The sequence below is a fragment of the Chroicocephalus ridibundus genome, chromosome 9, assembly GCF_963924245.1.
Source record: "Chroicocephalus ridibundus chromosome 9, bChrRid1.1, whole genome shotgun sequence".
Classification (NCBI taxonomy): Eukaryota; Metazoa; Chordata; class Aves; order Charadriiformes; family Laridae; genus Chroicocephalus; species Chroicocephalus ridibundus.
Genome location: NC_086292.1, coordinates 19140419 through 19164536, shown reverse-complemented (window position 1 = coordinate 19164536; position 24118 = coordinate 19140419). Strand labels below are relative to the sequence as shown.

The 24118-nt window shown below is 50.6% G+C and overlaps 1 protein-coding gene across 2 annotated transcripts in view; it reads left to right on the top strand.

The window, feature by feature from the left end:
- The first annotated feature begins 5695 nt into the window (after window positions 1-5695).
- Window positions 5696-24118, top strand: part of ATP11C (ATPase phospholipid transporting 11C) — a 58562-nt gene continuing 40139 nt past the window's right edge. For both annotated transcript variants that reach the window (XM_063345431.1, XM_063345432.1), the window contains exons 1-2: window positions 5696-5872; window positions 23542-23661. In XM_063345431.1, coding sequence (XP_063201501.1) covers window positions 5846-5872; window positions 23542-23661 — 147 coding nt within the window. In that variant the 5' untranslated portion in view covers window positions 5696-5845. The remainder of the gene's footprint in view (window positions 5873-23541; window positions 23662-24118) is intronic.

Below are 24118 nucleotides of genomic sequence, written 5' to 3'. Positions count from 1 at the left end.
ACAAGGGTAGGTGCTGGAGTCTGAGGTATATAAATTTGTCACATCATGTACCAAATATACTTGCTGGGTTTTTTCCCTGTCTCATAAAAAGCTTGTTTTTTAAAAAGGGAAATTCTGTTCACTAAAATTGGTAGTCTTTCTCTTTCATAAATTGTCACTCTGTAAGTTGCTGCATATTTGAATAGGTTATTTCAGACTGTGAGGGGAAAGTGCCTCTTGAGAAAGACCATCAGTGTATTAATTAGAAGGGCTTTTGCTACAGAATATCACTGGATATGGGATCAAGAGCCAATTTATTAACCAGAAGTGTTCATTTTAAAGTCTTCTGCGTCAATAAGAGCTCAGGCCTTATCTGCGAGAGAACTTTCACCTTATTAAACTGCATTTATATTTCAGTGCAGCTGGGTTTAGCGAAACTCTAGCCCAAATCCCTGACCTGTGGCATCGACCTTTTTCTTGCTACCCCGGCTGTGTTCTGCATGAGACTTCACAACTCACCTGCCAAGCATGGTGCAGCTGTAAGAAGAGGTTTGGGGGGAGGATTTTGTAGGTCTTTTGTTGTTCGTTTTTCTTGTTAGGCTTGTATCCATAGGTTGCAGTGTACAATGGCTGCACAGGCTTACAGCTACCAGCATCTCAGCCCTGTACCCTGCTCCAGCAAATAAAGCTGCTGGTGAGGGGATAAATTGATTTAAAATGGACTTGGGGGTGGAGAAAAAGCATGTGCAAATCTCCTTGCTCAATGGATGCTGTTGCTGGGGCAACTCAACGGTGCTGAGTGCAGGCTCTCAACTTGCCTCTTCCTTCCTTTTTCCAGGAAGGCTGGGGAAAGCCCAGAAATGCTGCCTGTGAGGTCACTGCTGCAGGTTGTGACTTCCCGGAGTAAGCCATAAGCCTGAAATGGCTGTTTTTGGTGCAGGTGGTGAGGCAGAACTTTGGGAACTGGCACTGCGTGATGCTCTCCACCGGTGCTGGTTGGGAGGGGATGGGATGTGCAGGCTCCAAAGGGAGCAGTCTCCATGCAAACCCCTCTGTGGACAGAGATATTGGCTTCCTTCCTTCCCTCCTGGGTGTTTTGCAGTATGACACAATCCCTCCTTGTGACATCCCCGATGGCACACTGGGTGCTCGCTGGCCTGTCCTGACCTGCTTTCTCCAGGCAGATTGGCATGAGGGGAGGATGAAGGCTACACCCCACCCTGGTGAGGGGCGATGAGGGACACCAAGGGATGTCAACAGCTAAAGGACTCAGCAGATAGCGTTTGGGTGGCTTTGGCCACTTCCAGGAAGCGAGCTCCTGGTCCTGTGCCACTGGTGAGCCCTGTGGAGTACCCTGCAGGGTAAGCAAAGCCCACTGCAGAGTGTGTTTGAAAGCCTTGGATGTGAGCAGATGGGTTCTGCTGTGGTGTCTGCTGGCAAAAATGCTCTAATTTCTTATGGAACAGCATTTATCAGTGAAGGGTCTGCCCTGTTCAGGGGCTGTCAGCTCCTCCTTGGCGTCCCCTGAGGGAAGTGGTCCCAGCACATGGATGTACCTGTAGAAGGAGAGAGCCCTGCCAGTCTCTGCAGCATCATGGAGCACGAACTTGGACTTTCCCAGATGGAGATGGCCCTGGGATGGCCCTCAGCGAGGGGGAGAAAACCCTACTTTGAGAGCAGGTAGCTGCGGTGGTGGTCAGCAGTGAGTGCCCTTTCCTTGGTCCTCTTGCCCAATGCGAGCAGGAGCTCCACAAGCAGTGAGTCAACAGGGAGGTCATGCCCTTACAATAAATTAGCTGTCTATCTCAACAGTTCATTAACGAGATGTGCTTCAAGCCATCACAGCATTAAAGATAAATCTGTGGTACCTGTCAGGAGGTGGGATGGACCTTGAAGAGAAGTAATACATCCCCATTGACTTCATACTCCACTAGATATTATAAAAATCCATCAAACAGTCTTAAAACATGGGAAGCCAACTGCGTGGTCTTCTAAGGAAAGTTCTCATCCTCTAACTGGCCACACGGTGGCAGAAGCAGCAAGGAATACTGCAAAAATAAGCTTAGGTTTTTTTTTTAAAAAAAAAAAAGGCTGTGAAGGTTAGCGTGTGTCCCCAGGTTGGTGGGGAGGCTACCTCTCGCCACCTGAGGTTCAAAAGCCTCCATCGCTGAGAACATTAAAAACCAAAGGCTACAGGACACGAGAACTGTTTTGTGAAAGGATTTGATGGACTCTCCCAAGCTGTGAGTAGTTCATAGCAATCCCTCGGGTTGCCCTGGTTGGCAGTCTGCTGGGAGCTTGGCAGATGTCCTGGATAACTAGATTTTGATGCTGGTCGAAGTGGTGATGGGTCCCAGCGGAGCTGTATGGAAGTGTTCAAGACCAGGTTGGATGGGGCTTTGAGTTTGGTGGGAGGTGACCCCTGTCCGGGGCAGGAGGTTTGGAACTAGGTGAGCTTTAAGGTCTCTTCCAACCCATTCTGTGATTCTCTACTGTATTGTGCAAAATTCTCCCTGGGACCTGTCTCTCGTGGTCGCCTTGCTGTGGGCAGGGCATGCCTGGATGTGGGATGGAGTCCCTGCTGGCTCTGGTCCTTTGGTACCCTGGGGACTGCCTGTTTGTGGCATTAAAAAGTGCATTAAAACCAGATTCCTTTGTAAAAAGACCCGTGAGCTGACACAGTGGCTCCCAGATCAGCAGCTGAATCACGCAGGCCATTTCAGGGTGGGGAAAAAAGCCCAGTCAGGGTTGTTTTGCTTCCCCTCTGTGGGGATGGTTTCTGCTGAGCTGGGGGTTTCACTGCCCCGAGGCTGCTGTGTCAGCAGGCAAAGGGGGGGTGACGGTTGCTTCGATCTCTCCAGCGAAAATGAGCTGTTGGCTGCAGGGCGAGCGGGGACACACAGGGGTTTAAGCAATCCAGTGCATGGCAGGACAGTACGGCTCTGCTCCGGCTGAGTATGGGAGACCAAACCTGCTTCCCAGTTGTACTGGTTTGCTCAGACTGGCTTCATCTGGGAGCTCATCGGAGAGGGTCTTTCTCTGACACCTTAGCCACAGCCACTGTTGGCAGTACATTACAGATAATTACCTACATAATGCTTAATTCCATGTCACAGTCTGTCCCGCATTCTAGTTCTAACTCCAGCAAACTTTTAATAAAGAACAGGAGCATTTATTTATAGAGTCAAAGACCTTTAAAGGTCTCTTCCAAGCCAGACAAGTCTATGATTTCAGACCCCCCCTGGACAGGGGCTGCGATGGGAATCGTAAAGGTGAGTGTAGCTGCATGGATCCTCTCTTCTGCTGGTGAAACCAGATTCCCTTCTTATCTGTTAATGCAGGTGCAAGATGAGGAGTAACTACACCTGTAGAAATATATTGATGAGCAGAATATAACTTCTTTTTTTCTTTCTCTACGGGCCAGGTAAGCCAGGCTGTCTCAGCCTTTGGAAACACCTAGGTGCCCAAAGGCTGGTGGTTCATTGGGCATCACTGGTCTCTTCAACACCCACCCCAGCACCCTGCAACAGGCAAAACATCCCGGAAGAGCAGCTCCCTCTTCTAGCCAGCACAAACAGGCTGGGAAAACATCAGAAAAGTAGCCAAAAAAAAAAAAAAGGCAGTGCAAAGGCCACAGTGTTTAGTTCTGTTTTGAGGGGAAGTCGAGAGCTAGGCTTGTTAGGCATTATATTGAGACGCTTAACAATTTCCATTTATTATTTGAAAACGTGTTTAAACCGCCTGGCATTGTTTTCTGGTTTCCTCTTGTTGTGTTTAGGCTTTTGTGCAGAAAGGTAAGAGGAGAGTGGAGAGGTCGCGCTCAGGATTCAGATGAGTTCTGGCTGTCCCCACAGCGGGGATGTGGGAGTCTCCACCGACCCCCCTGCTGGTGCACTGGGATAACTGGGGCTAAAAAAAAAAAAACAAACCCCCAAACCAGTAGACTCCTGCCTGTCTGACACCCAGATATTTTAGTGCTGCCCAGGGCAAGCTTTCTGTGCGAGCTCAGAGATACCACACTGTGGGAAAAACTGCCAGACGGTTGATGCTTAAGTAGAGTAGATGTGAGTGCTTTTAGCCTTGGTACAATCAATAAAGTACTATTCTTGCTTTAAAAAAAAAAATGCCAAGTGGGAGAAAAAAAATACCTGTGTGTTTTCCAGGTCTCTGGAAGCCCACAGCTGCTCCCTGGGCCCAGTTGCAGTGCAACAAGGTGAGTTTTACTCAGTTTCCAGGGAGAAATCAGCTGTTTAAAATAGGAACAAGGCAGGCTGCTGAGATGAGGGTGGCTCCTGGGTGTTGGGGTTGAGCATCTTGTGTGGTCCTGGGGGTCTCTGGGGCTGCTGGCGAGGGGTGGCACCGGGAAAACTCCCTTCCCTCTGCTGCTGCACAGGATATAGTTCCAGAAAAAGGCTGTTTTATCACCAGGCAATAACAATGTCAAAAATACAATAGAGAAAAAAAATAATGTAGATTTTGTTAGGTTACATCTCATCCACATCCCTGCTTTATATGGAAACAGGTATTCCCATGGTCTGTGCCCTCTGCACTGGGGAGATGCTCCCTTGAGGAAGCTCTTTCAGATGAGTGGTTATCCCAGCCCAGAGGGAAGCTGGATTTGGCCTGTGTGTTGGTAAAAGGCTGGAGGCACTGGGAATACTGGGTGGTTCTGGGCTGGGGGATGCGGAGCTGCTCCAGGGATCAGGTGGGACTGGCTGGCTTTGTCACTCAAGGCAGCGGTTGCCTGGGGATGTGCCTGGAGCCTCCTGGGAAGAGTTTGCGATGGGAAAAAATGCCAAGGGATGCTAAATACTGTCCATGGCCAGTCATGAATTGAGGGAAAGCGCTCCAAGGTGTGTCTGTGATATTTGCTTGAGCACCAGTGACTGGACTTCTGTACGAGAGGATTATTAGGATGACTGTGACACTGGAGAGAAGAGGTCCATGGAGGGAATTCTACGCTGGTGAGACCCCCCCTGCAGTGCTCCCTCCAGGGCTGGGGCCTCAGCATAGGAAGGAGATGGACCTGTTGGAGTGGGGCCAGAGGAGGCCATGGAGATGCTGAGAGGGCTGGAGCCCCTCTGCTGTGAGGACAGGCTGAGAGAGCTGGGTTCAGCCTGGAGAAGAGAAGGCTCCGGGGAGACCTTTGAGCCCCTTCCAGTCCCTAAAGGGGCTCCAGGAAAGCTGGGGAGGCCATGTAGTGATAGAACGAGGGGTAATGGCTTCAAACTGGAAGAGGGGAGATTTAGGTTGGATATGAGGAAGAAATTCTTTGCTGTGAGGGTGGTGAGCCCCTGGCCCAGGTTGCCCAGAGAAGCTGTGGCTGCCCCATCCCTGGAGGGGTTCAAGGCCAGGCTGGACGGGGCTTGGAGCAACCTGGTCTGGTGGGAGGTGTCCCTGCCCAGGGCAGCGGGTGGCACTGGATGATCTTTAAGGTCCCTTCCAACCCAAACTGTTCTATGATTAAGGACAAAATTGTACTCGTTACTGTGGGCCCAGCAAGGGATTGGAAGGGGCCAAACCCAAAGGGCCCCCTCCGGCACTCCAGCTCCCAGGCTGCTCCGGGGGGGTGTATACGGTGTGTCCCCCGCTCCCCTCCTGGCACTCCAGCTCCCGGGGGGTGTATGCCGTGTCCCGCCCCCCCCCCAGCACTACAGCTCCCAGGCTGCTCCGGGGCGCTGTTCCCGCCCCCGGGCGGCGGCGGGCCGGGCGCGGGGCGGCGGGGGGAAGTGCCGACAGCCGCGCCGAGCCCAGGCGAGCGCGGCCGGGCCGAGGCGGGCCGTGCCCCGCGGCGGGGCCGGCGGGACGCCTGGGAGCCGAGCCCGGCGATGCGGCGGTGAGGGCGGCGGGGGCCGGCGCCGCCGCGATGCTCCGCCGCAGCCTCAGCCGCCTGGTGAGTGGGGCCGGGGAAAAAGTTCATTTATTATTTTTCGTTATTCTTTTTTACCTTTTATCGGATTTATTTTTCCCCGGGGGGGTGGGTGGGGGGGTGGGCGGGATTGTCGCGTGCGAAGCGGGGGGGACGCACGCGGGTCGCATCCCCCGGCGGGCTCCCGGCCCGCTCCCGCAGCGAGCCCTTGCGAAACCTCCCGGGGAGGCATCGGGGGGAGGGGGGGGGGGGGTAGGCGCTGCCCTCGCTGCGGCTCCGCAGGAGAAGTTGCCTGTGGTGCCACAGCACAAACCGTATTTTAAATTTTTTTCCTCCCCCCAAAAAAATCGCCTAAAGGAGGGGATTTCTCAGTCAAACCCAAGCCCGCGCGGTCGCAGGCCGGGTGAGGCGCGGGGCAGTTACCGGGGCGCTGCCCGCCCCTTTCCCACCCGCTCCCCCTCCCCAAAATACGCTTAAAAACCCTCCCGGTGCCACATAAGCTGCTGGGAGAATTCACCGTGACCTCATTGCTTGGCCCGGACTCTGTAATTACTCATTCGCCCCCCCATTCCACAGCAAAGTGCGGTAAAACCAGTGTTTTAAATATCGTTTCGGGAGCTTCTGTTTATTTAGCAGTGTCATTTATTGCGCAGTGCGTGGTTAACAAAGTTCTTCGAGTTTAAACAGCAGGTTATGTGCTATTAGCACGGCATATACACCCTTGGAGGGGCAGGGGCTGTTTCCTGGGGCGCTTTGCACTCCTTGACACCCAGTTACCTGCCAGAATAAAGGTCCAGAACTGCTGAGAGATGTATTTTCATATTCACTTTTGTTTCGGAGCGACCTCTTTGTGCCAGATTTCCAGGCTTTTTTTTTTTTATTTTTAAGTCTGGAGGTAGCTCTGCAGCAGTTCGGGGTGGGGGGGGGAGTGGGGGAAATGATTAATTTTCCCATTGTAGGTTGTATTTCTGTTGCAGGCTTTGGGGTTAGCCCTGTAGTGAACACACCTACCGCAACTATTGTTTTGCAGCCCCGGGGACAAATGTGTCGGGATCTAATCTGAGTTTCTGTCTTGGATGACTCTGAATTTAGCTCTGCCTTGTGTTTTCTGCTTCCCCTGCCCGAGCCTTGCAGGAGGCTTTTTCTAAGTCCTATCAGGAGGTGTCTGGGGCATGAAGCATCTCCTCTGAGTTCAGCTTAAAGCGTTTTGGGGTGGCCTCCTCCCGTGAGCAAGGTATCCATGGAGGTGCCTGACTGGGCTCTGGCTCCAGCATTTACACGTGGGAATTGCGGTGGTCCCACACCAGCTCCGTGCCACCTCTCGCAGCCCTTTGCCATGGGGAGGGGATGTGGACCACTGCTGGGGTGTGATGTCTCCACCGGAGCGGAGAAGAAAGTCTGGACGTTGAACCCAGGTATTTCTAACCACTTTGTTCAGGGCTGAGCTGTTACGGTGTGCATTCGGAAGGTTAAAGGTAGTTTTCTGGTTAAAGGAACAACTTTGCTCTGAGACCAGGGCAGCATCTGCAGCGTTGTTGAGGGCTTTTAGGGGTTTTTTACAACTCCTGGCTTTGTAAGTGGCGTTTGAGCAGCATTATCACGCTGGTGCAGGTGTCCCCCCTGTTCTGGGGCAGATAGCAGCTCCCGCCATGCTGTGGTGGCTCTGCCGCGGCCCCAGCCCCGCAGGGTCTCCAGGAGGTTTGGGTTGGTGCCCCCTCCCTCTCCATGGGAGAGGACAGCCCATGCCGATGTCCCCAAGCTGCCCTTCTGCCCTTGGTCCCCTACGGGTAGCGCAGGGCTCTAGGTGATGCCCGTCTTGGGGCAGCGGCATTGCAGAAAATTCACTGCAGTTATTAAAGGCTGCGGATTACCTGGCACTTACGGTCCCATAGAGCTACTCAGACAAATGTTGTCACCTCTCCACGGCATGGTCTCTGCCAGAGGCTCATAAATACCAATGGATATTAAAAAAATCCTGTTTTCGGATGTTTTTCATCGCTTAGGCACGATGAATGTGCCTGGCTCTATTGATGTGACTGTTACGTGGCTCCATTTTTCCCTCCCATAAACTTTTTTATTCTGGATAGGGTATGAAACGGGATGGTAAAAAAGAGCGAGAGGGGTGTATGTGGGCCTGCTTTGCTACCCCAGAGTACAGACTGATGCTCTCTGTAGAAACAAATTGGATTCTGAACTTCAATTTTACACCGCTGAAATCATCCCTGCCGAAACAAGAGCGGGGCCAGGATGGCTGCAGGGAGGTGGGATTGAATTGCTGTGCTTAATCCACTTTCAGGAGATACTGTCATCTTGAAATATAACTTTAATTCCTTTTTGGAAACGGATTCTGGCATTGGAGTCTGTATATTTTTTTGGTTTTTTTTTAGTCTCATGCTGCTTGCACAGCTGTTGCAGGGAGGATGCAGGGGCAGAGCGGGGCAGCACCTTGGTGACCAGGGGAGGGTTTGGGTCTGTCTCCTGGTGCTGGGCTCCTCCAAACTGCCTTGGCAGACACCTGGGAAGCACTGGTCCTGGCGTCATGTATCAAAGATTTTTTTATTTTGCTTTTTTATTTTCCCTTTAATTATTTTTCCTGGATAATTCTAAAGCATGCAGACAGTTGTACCTTGGGGCCACAGCCGGTGGGGATCAGGGCTCTTGTAAAAACTAAGTAAGAAATACAGAAATAAAAGTTACTGTTGCCCCTGTGGCGGCGCAGGAAGGCTGTGGGAGGGGGGGAAACCCCCCCAGGGCACTCTCCCTCTCTGGGTGCCCGTGGGCCGGTGCTTGCCCACCATGGTGTTGCTGCCTGGGTCCCTTGCCTCTGCAGTTACTGCAGGTCCTCGTGCTGGTATTTTCCTATTGCTGTGTAAAATCCAGGGTGAGAAAATAACAAACAGTCCCTAATTGGGAGCAAAATTCTTGGGGTTTTGTGTGTTTGCACAGTGCCTAACAACAGGACCTTAGTTGTTTTATTCCCTTTTAATTAAACACCATGGGGCCTGATCCTCTTTGCGGCCGGTGCCCTGGTAAATCCCTGGTTTTCCGCGAGTGCCGAGCTCCTGGCTCTCGAGAGCATTTGCTTGACGTTGGGGAGGGAAGATGCCTCTTGGACAGGTGTGCGGTGGACCCGCGTGGCAGCTTGGTGCCTTTGCCTTGCTCGTGGCTGGTGGTGATGTCCCCTTGCTGGTCTTCTCCTGGGGTGTCCACCCATCCGTGCTGCATGGCTGTGAGCGATGGGGGTACCCGCAGGCTGGCTGTGGGGCTGCCACCAGCACCTGTGGGGAGCTTTGGGGCTCCGCTGTGGTTTTGCAGAGCCCCATTGGATTTTATTTTTTCTCTTTTTTGGAAGGTTGTCATACTTTGAGTGTCCCCCCAACCCCACACCCCTTGCAGGGGAAGAAGCTGAGGAGGTGGTGTCTGAGTTGAGATGCTCCACTGCCCCTGGAGCCATTGGCTTTGTCCCCTCGTGTCCCCAAAGCCCTGGCTGGCCCCTTCGGGGAGGGACTGAGGCAGGAGGAATGCCTTGGAGAAGGCATGTGTTGACTCAAGAGGCGTGTGCCGGAGGTTGGGGAGATGATTCGAGGAGGGGAAGGAGCAGGGCAGGTCCTACCTGCTTCTGCGCAGGAAAATACCCCCACCGAGACCTATTCCAAGGGCAGAAAGTGAGAAATGGCCCAAAGTCACTTTGTAGAAGGGGAAGTAAGTTCCCTGTTGGCGATGGGGAGTTGGTGAGGAGGGGCAGGGACGGATCGGGGGATGACCACCACCACTCACCCACTCCCTGCCTGGCTTGGAGAGCGCTGGGGTGCTGGTGGTGGGAGATGTCTGAGTCTGGGCTTGGAGGATGCTGATTTACACTCCCATCTTTAGTTTGGGTTTTTGTTTTCGGCAAATGTGTAAAGTCTATTTTGGGACGCAGAGCACATCTGCGATTTTCTTTGATGCTTGCTTTTTTTCTATTTTTTTTTTAGAGTGTGAACCAAACATTATTACAGTGTGCTTGCGGTTCCTATTCTAGTAAAAAAGAATGAGCATAGGTAGGAGTTGGAAGGCTTGAGAAATGCCTTTTTTTCCACCCAATCCAGCCAGGCTAACAACTCGAGGGTGAGGCTGCATGTCAGATACCTTGTACCTGACTGCCAGCCTGTGCAAGAAACATTTTGCTTTCATTAATGTGACCAAAAAAAAAACCCAACACACACACACGCACCCCCCCCACAAGCAGCTGAGATTGGGGCTGGGGTGTCTCTGTGACTTCGGGTGGCAGCTCTGCTCGGAGAACTCCCGTGCTTCAAAAGAGCGTGGATTTTTAATGAAGTCCATTTCTCATGAGCTTTGCTGGATTTTGTTTTGCAGCGGGTATTTGACGTGATAACGGCATTTCGTGTCCACAAGGCCAGTTCCCCTATAGCGGCCGCAGGGCAACCCGTGCTTGACCACAGCGAAGGCAGCGGAAGGCTCAAATTGGGAACCTGGAGCTGCAAAAGGCTCGTTCCCAGGGCTGAAATCCCTTTTTGACACCCTTACCCTGGAAAATGGGTCCACAGGAGTTTTCCAAATTCCCTGGAAAATGGGGACAGAGGAGTTTCTTGGATTTCTGTACCCGTTTCTCTTTAACGTTGCAAAGCCATCTCCTAACCCATAGCCTTATTCCCAGAAATAGTTCAACCCTTTGACTAAAAATAAATAAAAATCAAACAAAAAAGAAAAAAGCCAGCCTCAGACAAGCAGCTGCATGGAAAGGTTCATGCTTGCAGTTAAAGTTTGGAGAGGTTAAAAATTGCTGTGGCAAGGGACACTGGAAAGCACCGGTCAAACATTAATGATAAATGGTGCTGCCAATTAATCCCGGGGTGTGCAAAACTTTTCTGCGGAGAATCACATGCGTCTCGAGGCTGCGTTTTATTCTTTGCTTGCAACCGGTTTTGTCTCTGGTTGGTATTTTGCTAAGAATAACAAGGATTGTCTGGGCTGTGCGGGGAAGGTTGGGAGCTGAACTGTCTGAAGGCATGGCAATTTGCGTTTAACAATAAAAATTGTAAGAGCAAACAGGCCATCTATTAATAGCCAGCTTCTCAGCCTTGCCTTTGATTTCATCCTCTGGTTCATGCACTTCCTTTCCCATTAAAACTGCTGCTTTCTGGCTGGAACCATTGATGTCCTCTCTGGTGGTGGGATTTCTATTTTTTTTTTTTTTATTTGGAGATGTTGGTTAAAAGCAAAGCTGTTGGAGAGCGTTACTGGGGTGTCTCGGGCAGAAGAAACCTTCACACCAAAATCAGTTGTTCTGCCGGGGATGGAGGTTTTTATCCATGCAGGTTGGGTCCATGCGAGCATCTTCCTCCTGTGGTACCCACGCTTGCATCTGTTGTCTGCAGCAGTGACACAGGAACCCAGTTTTTGGCTGCTAATTCCTCAGGGTGTGGGACTCTGTGTCCCCTTGGGGGGGCTTTAACCCTCCATCCTTGCTGAGAAAACATCGGGGTGGCCCCAAGTGGGGAGACCTTGTGATCCCTGTGGCCGGAGGAGCTGGCACAGCAGGGGTGAGGGTGTCACCAAGCTGCTCAGCGCATCTGGGGTGTCTGGGGAAAGGCGAATTTTCCACAAAACGTGGAGGTGGGGTGACCGAGTGCGCCATTAACCCATTTGCCTTTCTGCAAAAAGGTTTGCTCGGGGGATTTTCGAGGGAGTTTCCTGTATTTTAGTTGTGTGTAGGAAGCGGGTGCTGAGGCCATGGGGCAGTGCAGAGGTTTTCCTGTGTGGCTTGGCTGGTCACTTTAGTGGCCTTGTGCCCAAAAAGTGTCCCCATGTGCCTTGCTGGGGGGAGCAGGCTGCAGCTCTTTCCCTGTGCCGGGATGGACTATCCCAAGGGGATCTTAGAAAATACGTTACCTGGGGGTTTGGACTGAAATCTGCTGCTCCTTGCTCAGCTCAGGACTATTCCTGGCATGGGGAAGGGTGGCCTCAGTTTTGTGCTGAGCAGGTTTTGCTGGTGCTGGATATGGGGTGTTGCAAACTTTGCCTGCCTGTGGAGCGTCCAGCATCCAGCCCTGCCGTTGGGCTGTGCGGAGGATGCTGCATCCCGGGATGCTGCCTGGGAGCTGGGAGAACACCGCCGCTCATCCCCTGCAGCCTCTGCCCCCCTCCCCATTGCTCATCTCTCGCAAATACAAAATACTTTTATTCCCCTCCCCACCCCCCCCATTTGAATTGCCAAGCGGTACCGAGGTTTTGTGTCTTTTAGTGTTTTCCCTTATTCGCCCGGAGATTGGCAGCTCTCTGACTTGTGGGTACCGCGCAGATGCCAGGCTGGTCCCCCACACCTTGGGCTGCCCAGCTGTGGCTATTTGTTGCCCGGGAGCCCCACGCCGCTGGGTGGTTGTTGACAGCGAGGGCTGGATAAAGGACCCGCTGGTGAAGCATGGGATGTGCTGGGACCCTGTCTGGCCTTTGGGGACACCGTGCCACTCGGAAAGTGCATCCTGCTCATTGGAAGTGGGTAATAAGGACACCGCTGCTTGTGCTGCTCATGATTGTAAGCTATCTCTATTATTATTATTAAATTATAATATACTAATCCCTCTCCTGTAGTTTTGCTCTCGCTAGCCTTTGCCTGAATTGCTTAACGCTTGATTTGGGTAGTTTGTATTTTGTTTTTTGCAATACACTTGACTCCAAGACTTTTTCCTGTAGCCGTTACGTAGGTTGCCATCACCCTTTCATGGTAGGAGAGCGATGCTGGTACTGCCCATATGCCGCAGGGGATGGCCAGTAAGTGGCAAGCTGTTTCAAGGCTTAATTTAATAACTTGTAGCCTGGGGAAATGGCAAAACTTTCCTGTTTTAAAAGGTCTCCTGCCCTCGCCCGGCTCCTGCAGGGCTGCTGGGTCAGGAAAAGCCTGTTCTGCCCGCAGGCTGCAGCAATTTCAATATATATATGCATTAAATATGCATGTTTGCAATATATATGCAAGATATATTGGTGCATTAAAGTACATATATATTTATTTTTGCTTATGAGCTCTTTCTTTTTTATATATTTATTTATTTTTGCTTATGAGCTCTTTCTTTTTTATATATATACATTTTAGTTTTGCTTATGAGCTCCTTTTGTGTGTGTGTGTATATATATTTGCTTATGGGCGCTTTCTTTTTCTATATTTATTTATTTATTTTTGCTTATGGGCTCTTTCTTTTTTTTTATATATATATTTTAGTTTTGCTTATGAGCTCCTTCTTTTGTGTGTGTATATATATATTTGCTTATAGGCTCTTTCTTGTTTATATATTTTTTTTTATATATATATTTGCTTATGGGCTTAGCCAAAATCCAGGGAGCTGCTGGCCGGCGTTTGGCATCAGGTTGGCAAAGTGCATTTGGTTTGGAGCTGCGGGGCTGGGTGGCCAGCAGAGCTGTGGTGGCAGTAGCCGGGGACTCGCTGGTGGCAGGGAAGCAGTCCTGGGTTGTTGTGCTTTTTTTTTGCTTTTTCCTCCCCTCCATCGTTTTCCATGCCCTCACAGGGATGCTTGCTGTCACGGATGCTGCTCAGAACTGAGACTCTCTAAAAAAGCTTTTTTAGCTCTTTATGCAATCAATCCCTCGCACACGCGATTTGCAGCATGTGCGTCTCTTTTGGGCACCTGTTGCATCTTGCTGACTCCAGTCATTATTTTTCCCAAAACTTTAATTGTTTTGTTTGAGATGGAATTCCGAGCGAAGCCAATTGAGCTTACTAAAAGCGTGCCTGTTGACATCCAGCTGTATTCGATAGCGTTTGTTGCCCAGCCACATTTGTCCTGTTCTCCTTAATGAACGCTTAATGCACTTATTTGTCATCCATCTGTTTGCAAAGGGATTTTTATTTTCCTCCCGCAGCAGAAAGGAAGGGTAAGCACCTGCAAGGCATCGCAGGCAGGTATTTTGAGGGCAAATCGGGCTTGTTGCTTTTATTTGCCACTTCAGCAAGATTCCTGTTACCCTCCTTCACGGCCTTGGGTGAGCAACACTTTGCTGCGGGCTTTTGGCAGTGGGATTTCAGCTGAATTTTACAGGATCTGAAGGATTTATAGCCTTGCTTTTGTAGGGTGTGGGGCTTGGTAATTTCTAGCCGTGTACTTTCAGAGGGTCAGCAACCAGTCTGGCCTACTTTAAAGTATGCTCTACACCTTAATAAGATCTTATAAGGCTTTTTAAAGCTTATAAATAGCCTTTTAAGGCTAATAAAGTGGGAAACAGAGGCAGCGCTTGCTTGGTAGATGTAATTTCCTTAAAATATTGTGGCAAATGCATTGATTTGCAAAACAGAGGGATCCTATTTTTCTTGTCTGGTGAAGGGCCCGGGAAAGCTGAGTAAGATGCGCAACAGGCAAAACCAGGCAATTTGAAGCGTTTCTTCGCTATTGCAATCCCAGACCTTTTCAGCAGTAATAAAAATTAAGCACTGCCAGACCGTGTCGACGCTGCGCTCCGTCGCCTGGGTCTCAATGGGCTTAAGAGGAAAAAAATAATAAAAAAACCCAAAACAAAACTAAAAAAATCTGACTGCCGGGAAATTAAATGTAAGGGGAAAAAAAATCCCCTTTGTGAGCAGCCCTGCCATCTTTTATTATGATTTCTGTGTAATTCCTCCCCAGCCTTCACGCAAAGCCGAGCAGCTCCTGCCTGTAGGAGTGATGTGAGGTCCTGAGCGCTGGGGGCAGAGCGGGGGCTTGGGCTGCACTGGGGGCACCCCCTTAGTTTTGTTTTTGTGGAAGGTTTTTATTCTTTTTTATTCTTTTTATTTTCTTTCCCCCCTTTTCCTTCCAGTTCACCTTTTCTTAGAAATGTTTGCTCAGGGAGGGAGCACAGTAAAACGAGCTGCGATGCCCGGAGGGCAAGTTGTCGTTTTATCAGCCCGATGAATATCATGGAGTTACATCCCTTCCGTGGGGCGGTTTCTCCCAGCGCAGTTTGAATGGATGGAAGTGGGACTTTCCACTTGAGAAGTCCCATTCCGGCAAGCGCAGGGTGGGAGGACGGGATGCTCAGAGAGGAAAACTTGGGAGATGGCGCTTGTCGTCATAACTGGGAGAGCGGGAACGCCCTTATCCCAGTGCCTGTGGTGGGATGGGATGGGGATGTTGTGAGTCAGTCACCTCCTGGGATTCTGGTGGTGCTGGGATGGACCACACCAAGCTCAGCATCCTGGGGCCAGCTCCAACCCTATCTGCAGATCCCTGTGGATAAGTGGAATTCCCTCCTGCTTGGAAAACCCGGCAGCTGGCATTGGAGCTCACTCAGCCCCGGGCAGGGTGTGCTGTGCCGGAGCTGCTCCTCAGCTCCATTTCCCAGCTCGGCAGGAATGTGAGCCAAAAGGATTTCCTGAAGATAAACAATTCTAAGCCACATGTTGAGGATTTCTCTCCTGACTGGGTGGATTGCACTGATCCAGCATCCTAGTGTGACTGTGCCCGCAGCCCCAAGGAGAAATCTGTTGGTTGCTGTAGTGTCCGGAGATGAAAATACTCCCGATGGGGTCTGGAGCTGATTTTGGCTGTGGAGCGAGGGGTGAAGTAGGTGATTCCTTCCTTTTTCCCTCCTTTTATCTCCTGCTGCTTCTGTGGAAATGTTTCCCTGCAGTCTGGCACAGGGGAGGGTTTGAAACCCACAGCTTTTGGGTTTTTTGCTGTGGAAAAAAACTGAACGTGACCCAGCATGTGGGGGGGTGTGGGGGATCTTGGGTACCAGGTGCGGGGGCGGAGGGCACCCTGCGATGCCGGCACAGGGCTCGGGGCCCCTGCGATAGATGTGGGGTGGGAAATACCTCCAGGACAGCCTTCCCTGGGGGGATGCAGCCCTGGGTACCAGCCCTTGCTCCTGGGGTGCTGCGGTGATGTACGGGGGGGTCTGCTTCCTGGGGAGGGACGGGAACAGGAGGAACCTGCTCTGGGAGATGGGCTGTTTGTTGCTTGGCTCTGAAACACTGGGGGGCAAAAAAACTTTAAAAAGGGCAAAAATGTGTGTAGGTGGCAGAGGTCAGGGTAACATCTGGCTGAGCTGGGATGCGTAACGTAGTATTTAGGGTTGGGGTTTTTTTTTTTTGGTTTCCATAACTGAAGAGCTCAGGCTTTCAGAGGACCAGAAAGCAATGGGGAAAACCAACTAATTATAGCTCTGCTGGCTGATGCCAGTGTTGACAATTGCAAACTTGGAGGGTTTTTTTTTTTCCAGTTTTTTCTTTACTCTAATTTTTGCCAGGGCAAATCACTGCTCTGGAGAGCTCGCTGCCCTGCTGAAATAGCTGCCGATGAGCAGACATATGTGCACAGCTTGAGCCGGGGAAAGGAGGGAGGAGGAGGTTTGGAAACGGGAAGACCTCGTTGCCTTTGCTTTGTGACCTCTGCAAAAACTCGGGCTCTTATTCAAAGCCCTTTTTCTGTTCTCGGGTCTGAAGTGTTCCTCTGAGCTAGAATTTGATATGCTGGCAGCCTGCTGGTCGAATTTTACTCTTGGCCTGCCAAAAATAAAAATATGCTGCCTGCATGTCAAGATGAACCCTGGTTTCATAACCCCGGCTGCCAACGGGGCAGGGGGGTGTGGAAAAAAACCCAAGAGTTGAGATCCTGGAAACTTCCAAAGGTCGGTGGTTCTGTTTGACCGGGAGCAACAGGTTTTCCACCAAACGGGAGTGCTGAAGTAATGCTGTCCCAGTCGATAGCTGCTGGTTTGGGCTTTCTGCATCCTATGTGAACCTGAATTTCTGCAAAGCGCTGCTGAGCTGAGGCTGTGATCGAGGAGGATGTGGCGCATCCGCTGGGAAGATGAATTTCTGCGTGATTTGGGGGGTAGGAATGGAAAAAGATGGAAAAAGTAAAAGGCAACCAAGCAAACCAAACCAAAGCCTGCACCAAAAAAAAGCTCTTCTTGGCCGTGACCCCTGTGTGCGGCGCTCCCCGAGGCTGGGAGAGGGCTGGGACCTCCTGTAAATTTATTTTCTGGGGAAAAAAAAACCTCTTGTATTTCCTTTCTCCACCCTTCTTAAATCTTTCAAGTAGCCCTTTCCCCTGTTCTCCCCGCCCTCTCGTGCCTCTTTGCTTTTATCGGTGGCTTTATTGGCTCAGTCAGCTTTTCCAGGAAACTCGGCCTGGTGGGGCTCTGCTGTTCTCCAGCCCGTTGTCCTCGGTGGAGGTGACCTTCCTGCAAGCCCATATGGTGAGGCAGCACGTCCTTGGGACAGAAGGGACATGGGGATGGGCTCTCCCTTCGTGTCGCTGGGTGCACCTTGACTTGCGTTAAGGATGGTGTGATCTGGGCCAACGATGTTCTGCTAGAGAACAACATCCACCGGTTTGTCATCCCCAACAGGGACCGGGGATGAGGTTGGGGTGTTGAGCCCCATCATGTGTTGACCATGGTGTTTAAAAAACCAAAAGTATTAGTCTTTTTGCCATGGTTCCTCCTTTGCTCTTGGTCTGGGGGCTCGCATGGTTCCCCTCTGCCCTCCCCTTGGCTGGAGGTGGCTTGTGGTTGCTCCTTGGTGTTCCTGTTCTCTCTGGTGGAAATATCAGTAGGAGCTTCAGCCTCAAGGGAGGAGAAGGGATACTGGTTTTAATTTCTTTGCTTTCCCAAAGTACCATCCTTCCCTTTTCCACTTAGGGATGAGCAACCAAAGTCCCCTCCCGTGGGAAATGAGCTCAGAGCTGCACTCACCTTCAGCCCTTTCTCTTGGACCTATAGGCTCTTAGTATTTTAATTGCAGCGTTGTTTATTTTTCCCCAAGGCCTGGGCATGTTATTGACCCTTTCCCGCAGGCATAGGGCAGAACAGTGGGGCTGATGCCGATGGATGGAGTTCTCTCTCTAAATCAGGAGATCTGCCCTGAAAATGTGGTCAGTGTGGGTAAGCATCATCCGAGCTGCTAAATTATTAAGGGTTTTCTCAAAGCATCACTTGTACTTGCATAGAAATGACTAAGGACAAAGAGTAATAGAAAAATTGGCAAGAAAAGTTTCAATTAAAAGTGTATCAGTTGGGCAATGTGGTTGGTGTGCTGAGCGACTTTTTGAGAGTGACGGATGGTTTGGGGAGGTTACGGGTAAATTTACGGAGGCTTTTTAAAATTTTGGATGTGTTTTTTTTCTGGGACTAAATGAAATGGGAGCTGGAACAGGCTGTTTTGGGAGGTGTTGTTATTTTTGCTGGCTTTTTCTGTAAATCAGGTCGTCTTCTCTACTACTTTTATGATAAATGGAACAATACGGGAGTGATTAAACTATTCATGAGATCTAAGCCAAGTAACGTGATTTAATCTTTCTTCTGCATATATTTAATATAAGCTGTGATTTCATTCAAATGTTTGAGCTTTGTACTTGTACTGTATAATTATCTCTGTTTTTAGTGGATGACTTTTTTTTAAAAAAAAAAATGCCTGTGGTTTTTATTAGATCTTTTTTCTATGAGTTATTTGTGTTTACTTTGTGGCTTGCAGATACGTTCCGCAAATATGAAAGGAGTTTCTTTTGATTAGTTTAGCTCTGCTTTAGGTGCTTTCTGAAACTGGAGTAAATCGAATGGTGGGGTGGTGGTGTTTGGGGGCTTTTTTTCTGCCACTGTTTTTTTGTTTTGTTTTTTTTTTTTTTTCTAGAAAAGGGACCAGCAGGTAGCACAGACACTTGTTTTCCACATGGGGGATATAATTAAACACTGTGTTTTGCAGCTGCCCTAGAAATAGCCCACTCAAGAGCGACTCCTTTTCACCGGCGGCTGCCCAGCACAGGTTCACCTCTGCGGTTGAACTCGGTCTAACTCCATTAATTTTTACCCAGGCTTGCTAATTTTTTACCTCAGGTTTGCAACTTTTATCAAGTGCCGGCCGGGTCCTGTGATGGATTTCCAGAAGTTTGGGAGGGCGGGCGCAGGGGAGCCTCTCCAGGAGGCAGGGGGGGAGCTGGTGTGGTGGGGCAGGACGTCTTGGTGGGAGAAGGACGCAGATGGAGGGGGATGGAGGTGTGAAGGGAGGTTTGCCCAAACTCGGGTGAAGAATTTGCGGAGAGCTGTGGGCTGCAAACAGAATTCTGCCGTCTCTATTGTAATCCTCCAACAGCTTCGAGTCATGATGTTGGGTTGTTAGCTACATCCGTTGGCTTTTTTAGCCCTGGTTTGATGCCTTCAAATCGTACCTGTTCCCAACTGCTCGAATAAAAGTTTATAGCAAAATTCCAAGCCTCAGCTGGCCTTCCATGCACATACTGATGTGTGTAGATGGGCTTTTAAAATTTGGACAACATCCGAAAATAGCCATTATCCCTCATGCCCTCTTTTCAGAACTGCTGCTTCTGGCAATAAGTGGGCATTATACAAAGCTGAGAGTACAGGAAGGTTGGGTTACATCAAAGTAGTTGAGAGAAATACATTCTGTACCTGAATTTCTCTGTGGCAGGAGGAAGGCTATACCGCAGCAGCGGCACTTTGCCCTGCAGCATCGGTGGCGATGATGCGGTTATTTATTACCGCAGCCTGGTCCTGCCCAACGTGGGGAGCGGAGATAGATAGTGAGCTGCCAACGTGGAAAGATGTTCCTGGCAGAAGAGCTTCCCCAGCTTCATCTTTATCTTCTGTGATTTGTGTTTCACTCTCTGGCTGTTGTCTTCCAGCTCAGCCCCTTCAGGAGAAATGGGGGTTGGATGCCCAGAAGTTGCTCAGTGATGGGCTTGGTTGGATGCTGGGGGAGCGGAGCAGGAGCTTGAAATGTTGCAGGAGGGACCCGCGTCTTTGGGGCTGGTCCTCAAGTGATGCAAACAGGATGGTGGCTCTTTTCAAAAATACCTCCTTCTCCCCCCGCATCTTGATTCTGGGGGTGTGCGATGTCCCCTGGGGTGCTGGAGGACCAGCTGCCGAGACCTCCTCTGGGTTGCTGGGACACGGTACAGCAGAGAGGGGACTGGGGTCACCTACCAGCATCTCCAGGTGCTCATGGCTCGGTGGGAGGACACAGTGGGGCTTCCCGAGGTTGTGGGGCAGTCTGGCACCGGCTAATCCTTACGGAGAGCTCTGGTTATCCCAGCACTCCTGCAAACACCGCGCCTCGGGCAGAGGGAGGTGATAAAGTGCATATGGGGAGGATGCAATTGTTTATTTTCTTTAATAATCCTTTTGACATTCCCGGCTCTAAACAGCAGAAGAAACTTGGGCTTTTTCCTGGACCAGCAGAGTCCTGCGCCCTGTGCACGGGCTTTACAAAACCCCACCAGGCAACAAGGCAGCTGTTTGAATTGTATCCAAGTAATACTTTCTTTTTATTTTGCCATCAGAATTAAAATTTTTGATGAAAGGCGGTTGGGAAAAGTCCTCTAAATCCTCTCCCTGCTAATCTGCATATTTTAGAATTTTCCCCAAAGCCTGGCAGTTACTCCCTAAATCTCCTCTTAAGTCTCCGTTGAGAGCTGTTATTAAGACTTAGCAATCTATTAGCAACTCAGCGAGCTGTTCGAGGTGGGCTCGTCAAAAGAAAAGCTTTTAATTGCATGGCTACGTGATGGTGTGACACCCTGGGGTTCGCAGAGGAATGGGAAATGGAACACCGGGAGCGGTGGGAGGCTGGTTAGACCACAGAGCGAGGAATTCTCTCTGGGCCACCACTGCAGAGGGCTCTGGTGCACCCTGCAGGGGGGTAGCCATCCTCTTTGTAGGAGGTGCTTCAAATAAATAACTGAATGGGAGCTGAGGGGTGAAAGGCCACCCAGGAGCTGGTGGTGATAGCTTGGTGGGGCTCAGTTGACACACCATGCTTGGGGTTTGGGTTCTGTTTTGGGCCTTCACATATCACCATAGAATGGTTTGGATTGGGAGGGACCTTAAAGCTCATCTAGTTCCAGACCCCTGCCCTGGGCAGGGACACCTCCCACTAGACCAGGTTGCTCAAAGCCCCGTGCAACCTGGCCTTGAACGTCCTCCTGCCGTGGCAGGGATGAATGGCTCTGCCTCGTGCTCCCGGGGCAGGTTGGTGAGACCCCATGTCTGCCACCTCCATAATGCAGCAGATACATTAGAGAATCTTTTTTGGGCCTAGTTTGGGTCTTGTTGTGTGGTGACAGGATGAGGGGTGATGGCTTCAAACTGGAAGAGGGGAGATTTAGATGGGATATGAGGAAGAAATTCTTTGCTGTGAGGGCGGTGAGCCCCTGGCCCAGGTTGCCCTGAGAAGCTGTGGCTGCCCCATCCCTGGAGGGGTTCAAGGCCAGGCTGGACGGGGCTTGGAGCAACCTGGTCTGGTGGGAGGTGTCCCTGCCCAGGGCAGGGGGTGGCAATGGATGGCCTTCAAGGTCCCTTCCAACTCTGACCATTCTATGGTCTAGTTTCTTGTTCAGAAGATGTGCTGTTGGTGCTGCAGACAGTGATGATGAGGCTGCGAGGGTGGTCAGTCCATGCCAGGCTGGTGGCATTCCCTAGCTGGGCATGTGTCCCTGCCCCGTCTGTCTCTGGGTTGCCAGCTGTGTGCGGTGGAGGTGGGACTGGTGCTGGTGGCTGTTGCTGGCTCTGCATCCTGGCGGTGCAGGGACATGGCTGCGAGGAAGTGTCGTCTTCCGCTCTAAGTGTCTGCCACTGGAGGTTTGAGGACGGCTGTAGTGAGCGCGGTCAGCACACCAAACCATGCTGTAAAAACACTACTTTAATTAAAGATGCTGCAGACATGGGCAGGAGAAGGGAGACCTGCCGCTTCCTGTGGTCATCCCCTGCTCCTGGTGCAGCAGCATCCATTCAGCTGCCACTGCTCCAGGTACATGAATTTGATTGACTTAGGTTTTTATTTTTTAATCTTTTTTTTTATACTTTCCCTAAGTAGCAGTTAATCCTGGGCCTTGCTGCCTTAGTGGGGTTGTTTTCAGAACACCTTTTCCCTAAGCTGGGTTTTGCTTGAAGCTTGACTGGCATCTCCGGGCCCTTTGGACAGCCAGGATGCTGAGCTGGACCCGGGGCACGCCAGGAGCATCCCCCCTGCTGCCGGCTCAGCCCATGCCGGACAGCTGACACAGGATAGGGATTTGGCATTTTTGGCACTTGCCCTGGTGGGGTTTCAAAGCAAACAAGCTCTAGGGTTGGGGATTAGTAAGACTAAGTGGAATATGAACAGTATCTGCTGGCGTTTTAGCAGCCCTGCTGCCTCCTAATGCCCTTCAGCCGTGAACAGTGACAAATGTCGTCTTTGCTTGTGTTTTAAAATCCAGAATCTTACCTCTAAGAAAACCTTAGCCTCACCTGAGAAGACCCTTTTTTCCCCCCACTCCATCTCCTCTTAGTGTGCATTTTAAATTGACTTTATAATTTTAAGTTCGACCTTGCAAAACACTTCTGGTGCCAGCCAGGTCTCCTCCCTTGGCTGCGAGCATCTGTGGCGGGGACCCTTTGTTATATGCCAGGTGGAACTCGGCTGGAACAAAAGCCTGTTTTTAACTACTGCCCAGTTTTGTTTCTCTTGAAAATAGACTTTTCTGATCCACTGAGGACCTTGGTTGTGCTGGGCAGCCCGGAGCTGGGAGCTGATGGAAACAGAGCTCATGGTGTTGCCTGGTCCACCTGAGAACCTTCCCCAGGGCTGCAGGAACCTGCATTGCCTCCCCCTTGACATGGGTTTGCGAGTGCTTATAAATGAAGTTACAGAAAATTGCAATTGGGAGGGTCTATCTGTAATTTGCTGGGCACTGTGACCTCCCCCAGGAAGCCGGCGGGGCCCAGGGAGTGGCTGGGTCTCTGCTGGAGCCCCGCGTTGACGGTTGCAAATATCTGTCCTGGCTTCGTGCGAGGGCTGCTCTGCTTCCCCTCTGCTTGGGTTTATCCTGCTGCCATTCCTTTCATCCCTCCCTGGAGCAGAGGGGATGTCACCAACCCCCTGGCCCTGTGACACCAGGTTATCATTCACTTGTGGCATCTCATTCTGCTTTAAAATAAAACCCCTGCAAGAGAAGCTGGCATCCCCAGCACCCAGCCCATCCTTTTGAGGAGTCTGCAATATGAAACTGGCTGCTTCATTATTTCTGCTTTTGTCTGAGATTTGAAAATAGCAGAAGTATACTACTTTTTTTTTCTCTTTTTTTTTTTAAACTAAATCCCAAGTCTGCATGCACCAGTGTGGTGATGAGATGTTTCAGATGGACTTGAGGGTTTGATGTAGGAGAGGAAGTGTAAAAGGAGGATGCAGTTTCCATCATCCTCTGTAGGGTCCTGGGGTAAAGCCTGGAGCTGCTGTAGGAACCTGAGTCTGAAGAGGTTGGGACTAGGAAGAGATGCACAGAAGATAAATTATATTCCTGATGGCTTGAAGTGCTCAGTAAAGATATATTCTCTTTCAATACAAAAAAACTGCCTGGCAGATGGATACAGGCTGCAAACACAGGTAGCATCCATCCTGCATAGGGCAGGAGCGTGGTAGACAGGAGCAGTGACCTGCGCTGGTGGGCTGTAGGACAGGCTGCGGTCCTGGGGGGTGACTCGAAAGCCTAGGTTTCAAGCTCAACGTTGCCTTGGTTTTGCTAAATGACCTTACGTGTCCCTCTTCGTTCTCCGTGCTCAAGTGGAGAAGTGAAATTTTGAGGTTCCAGCGGCCTTATTTCCAACAGACAGCATGGTGCCTTCAGAAGCTGGAAGGTGTTAATACAAATATTCGGATTTTTTTTGAGCTAGAAGCTAATTTTTCCCTTTCCTGGTTGTCCTGACAGTGTGCCGGGGAGGAGAAGCGGGTCGGTACGCGCACTGTGGTGGTCGGGCACCGTGCTGTTTCGGAAACAGATGCCTACGTGGCACAGAAGTTCTGCGACAACAGGATCGTCTCCTCCAAGGTGAGCTCGCTCCGCTCCTCCGGGACCATCGTGCATGTGTATTCCCTGCTTGGGTATTTCCCCTGATTTTTATTCAATGCTTGTTTCTGAACATGAGAAACTTTGAATTCCTCAAGGGTGGGCGTAAAGGTCCGTTTGCAAGCGGAGCAGCCTTGTACGTACCTTCCACCACAGCTCCAGGCTGTATTAATCTATTAATTCTTCCTCTCAGTCCCAGCGGGGATGTGTACGAGTTCTTTTCTTCTAGGCTGGATGAGGGCAAAGCACGTGGACACGTTTTTTTTTTTGGGGGGGGGGGGTGGTGGTGTTTGGTTTTTTGGGTCAAAAACATTATTTTCTGACATTTCCTTTGGGAAGAAAGGCCAGGTTAAGTGTAATCCAGTACAAGACAACAGCAGCTCAGATTTGCAGAAGGGAGTGGGGATTATTTTATAAATGGACAGAAAAATACGATTCC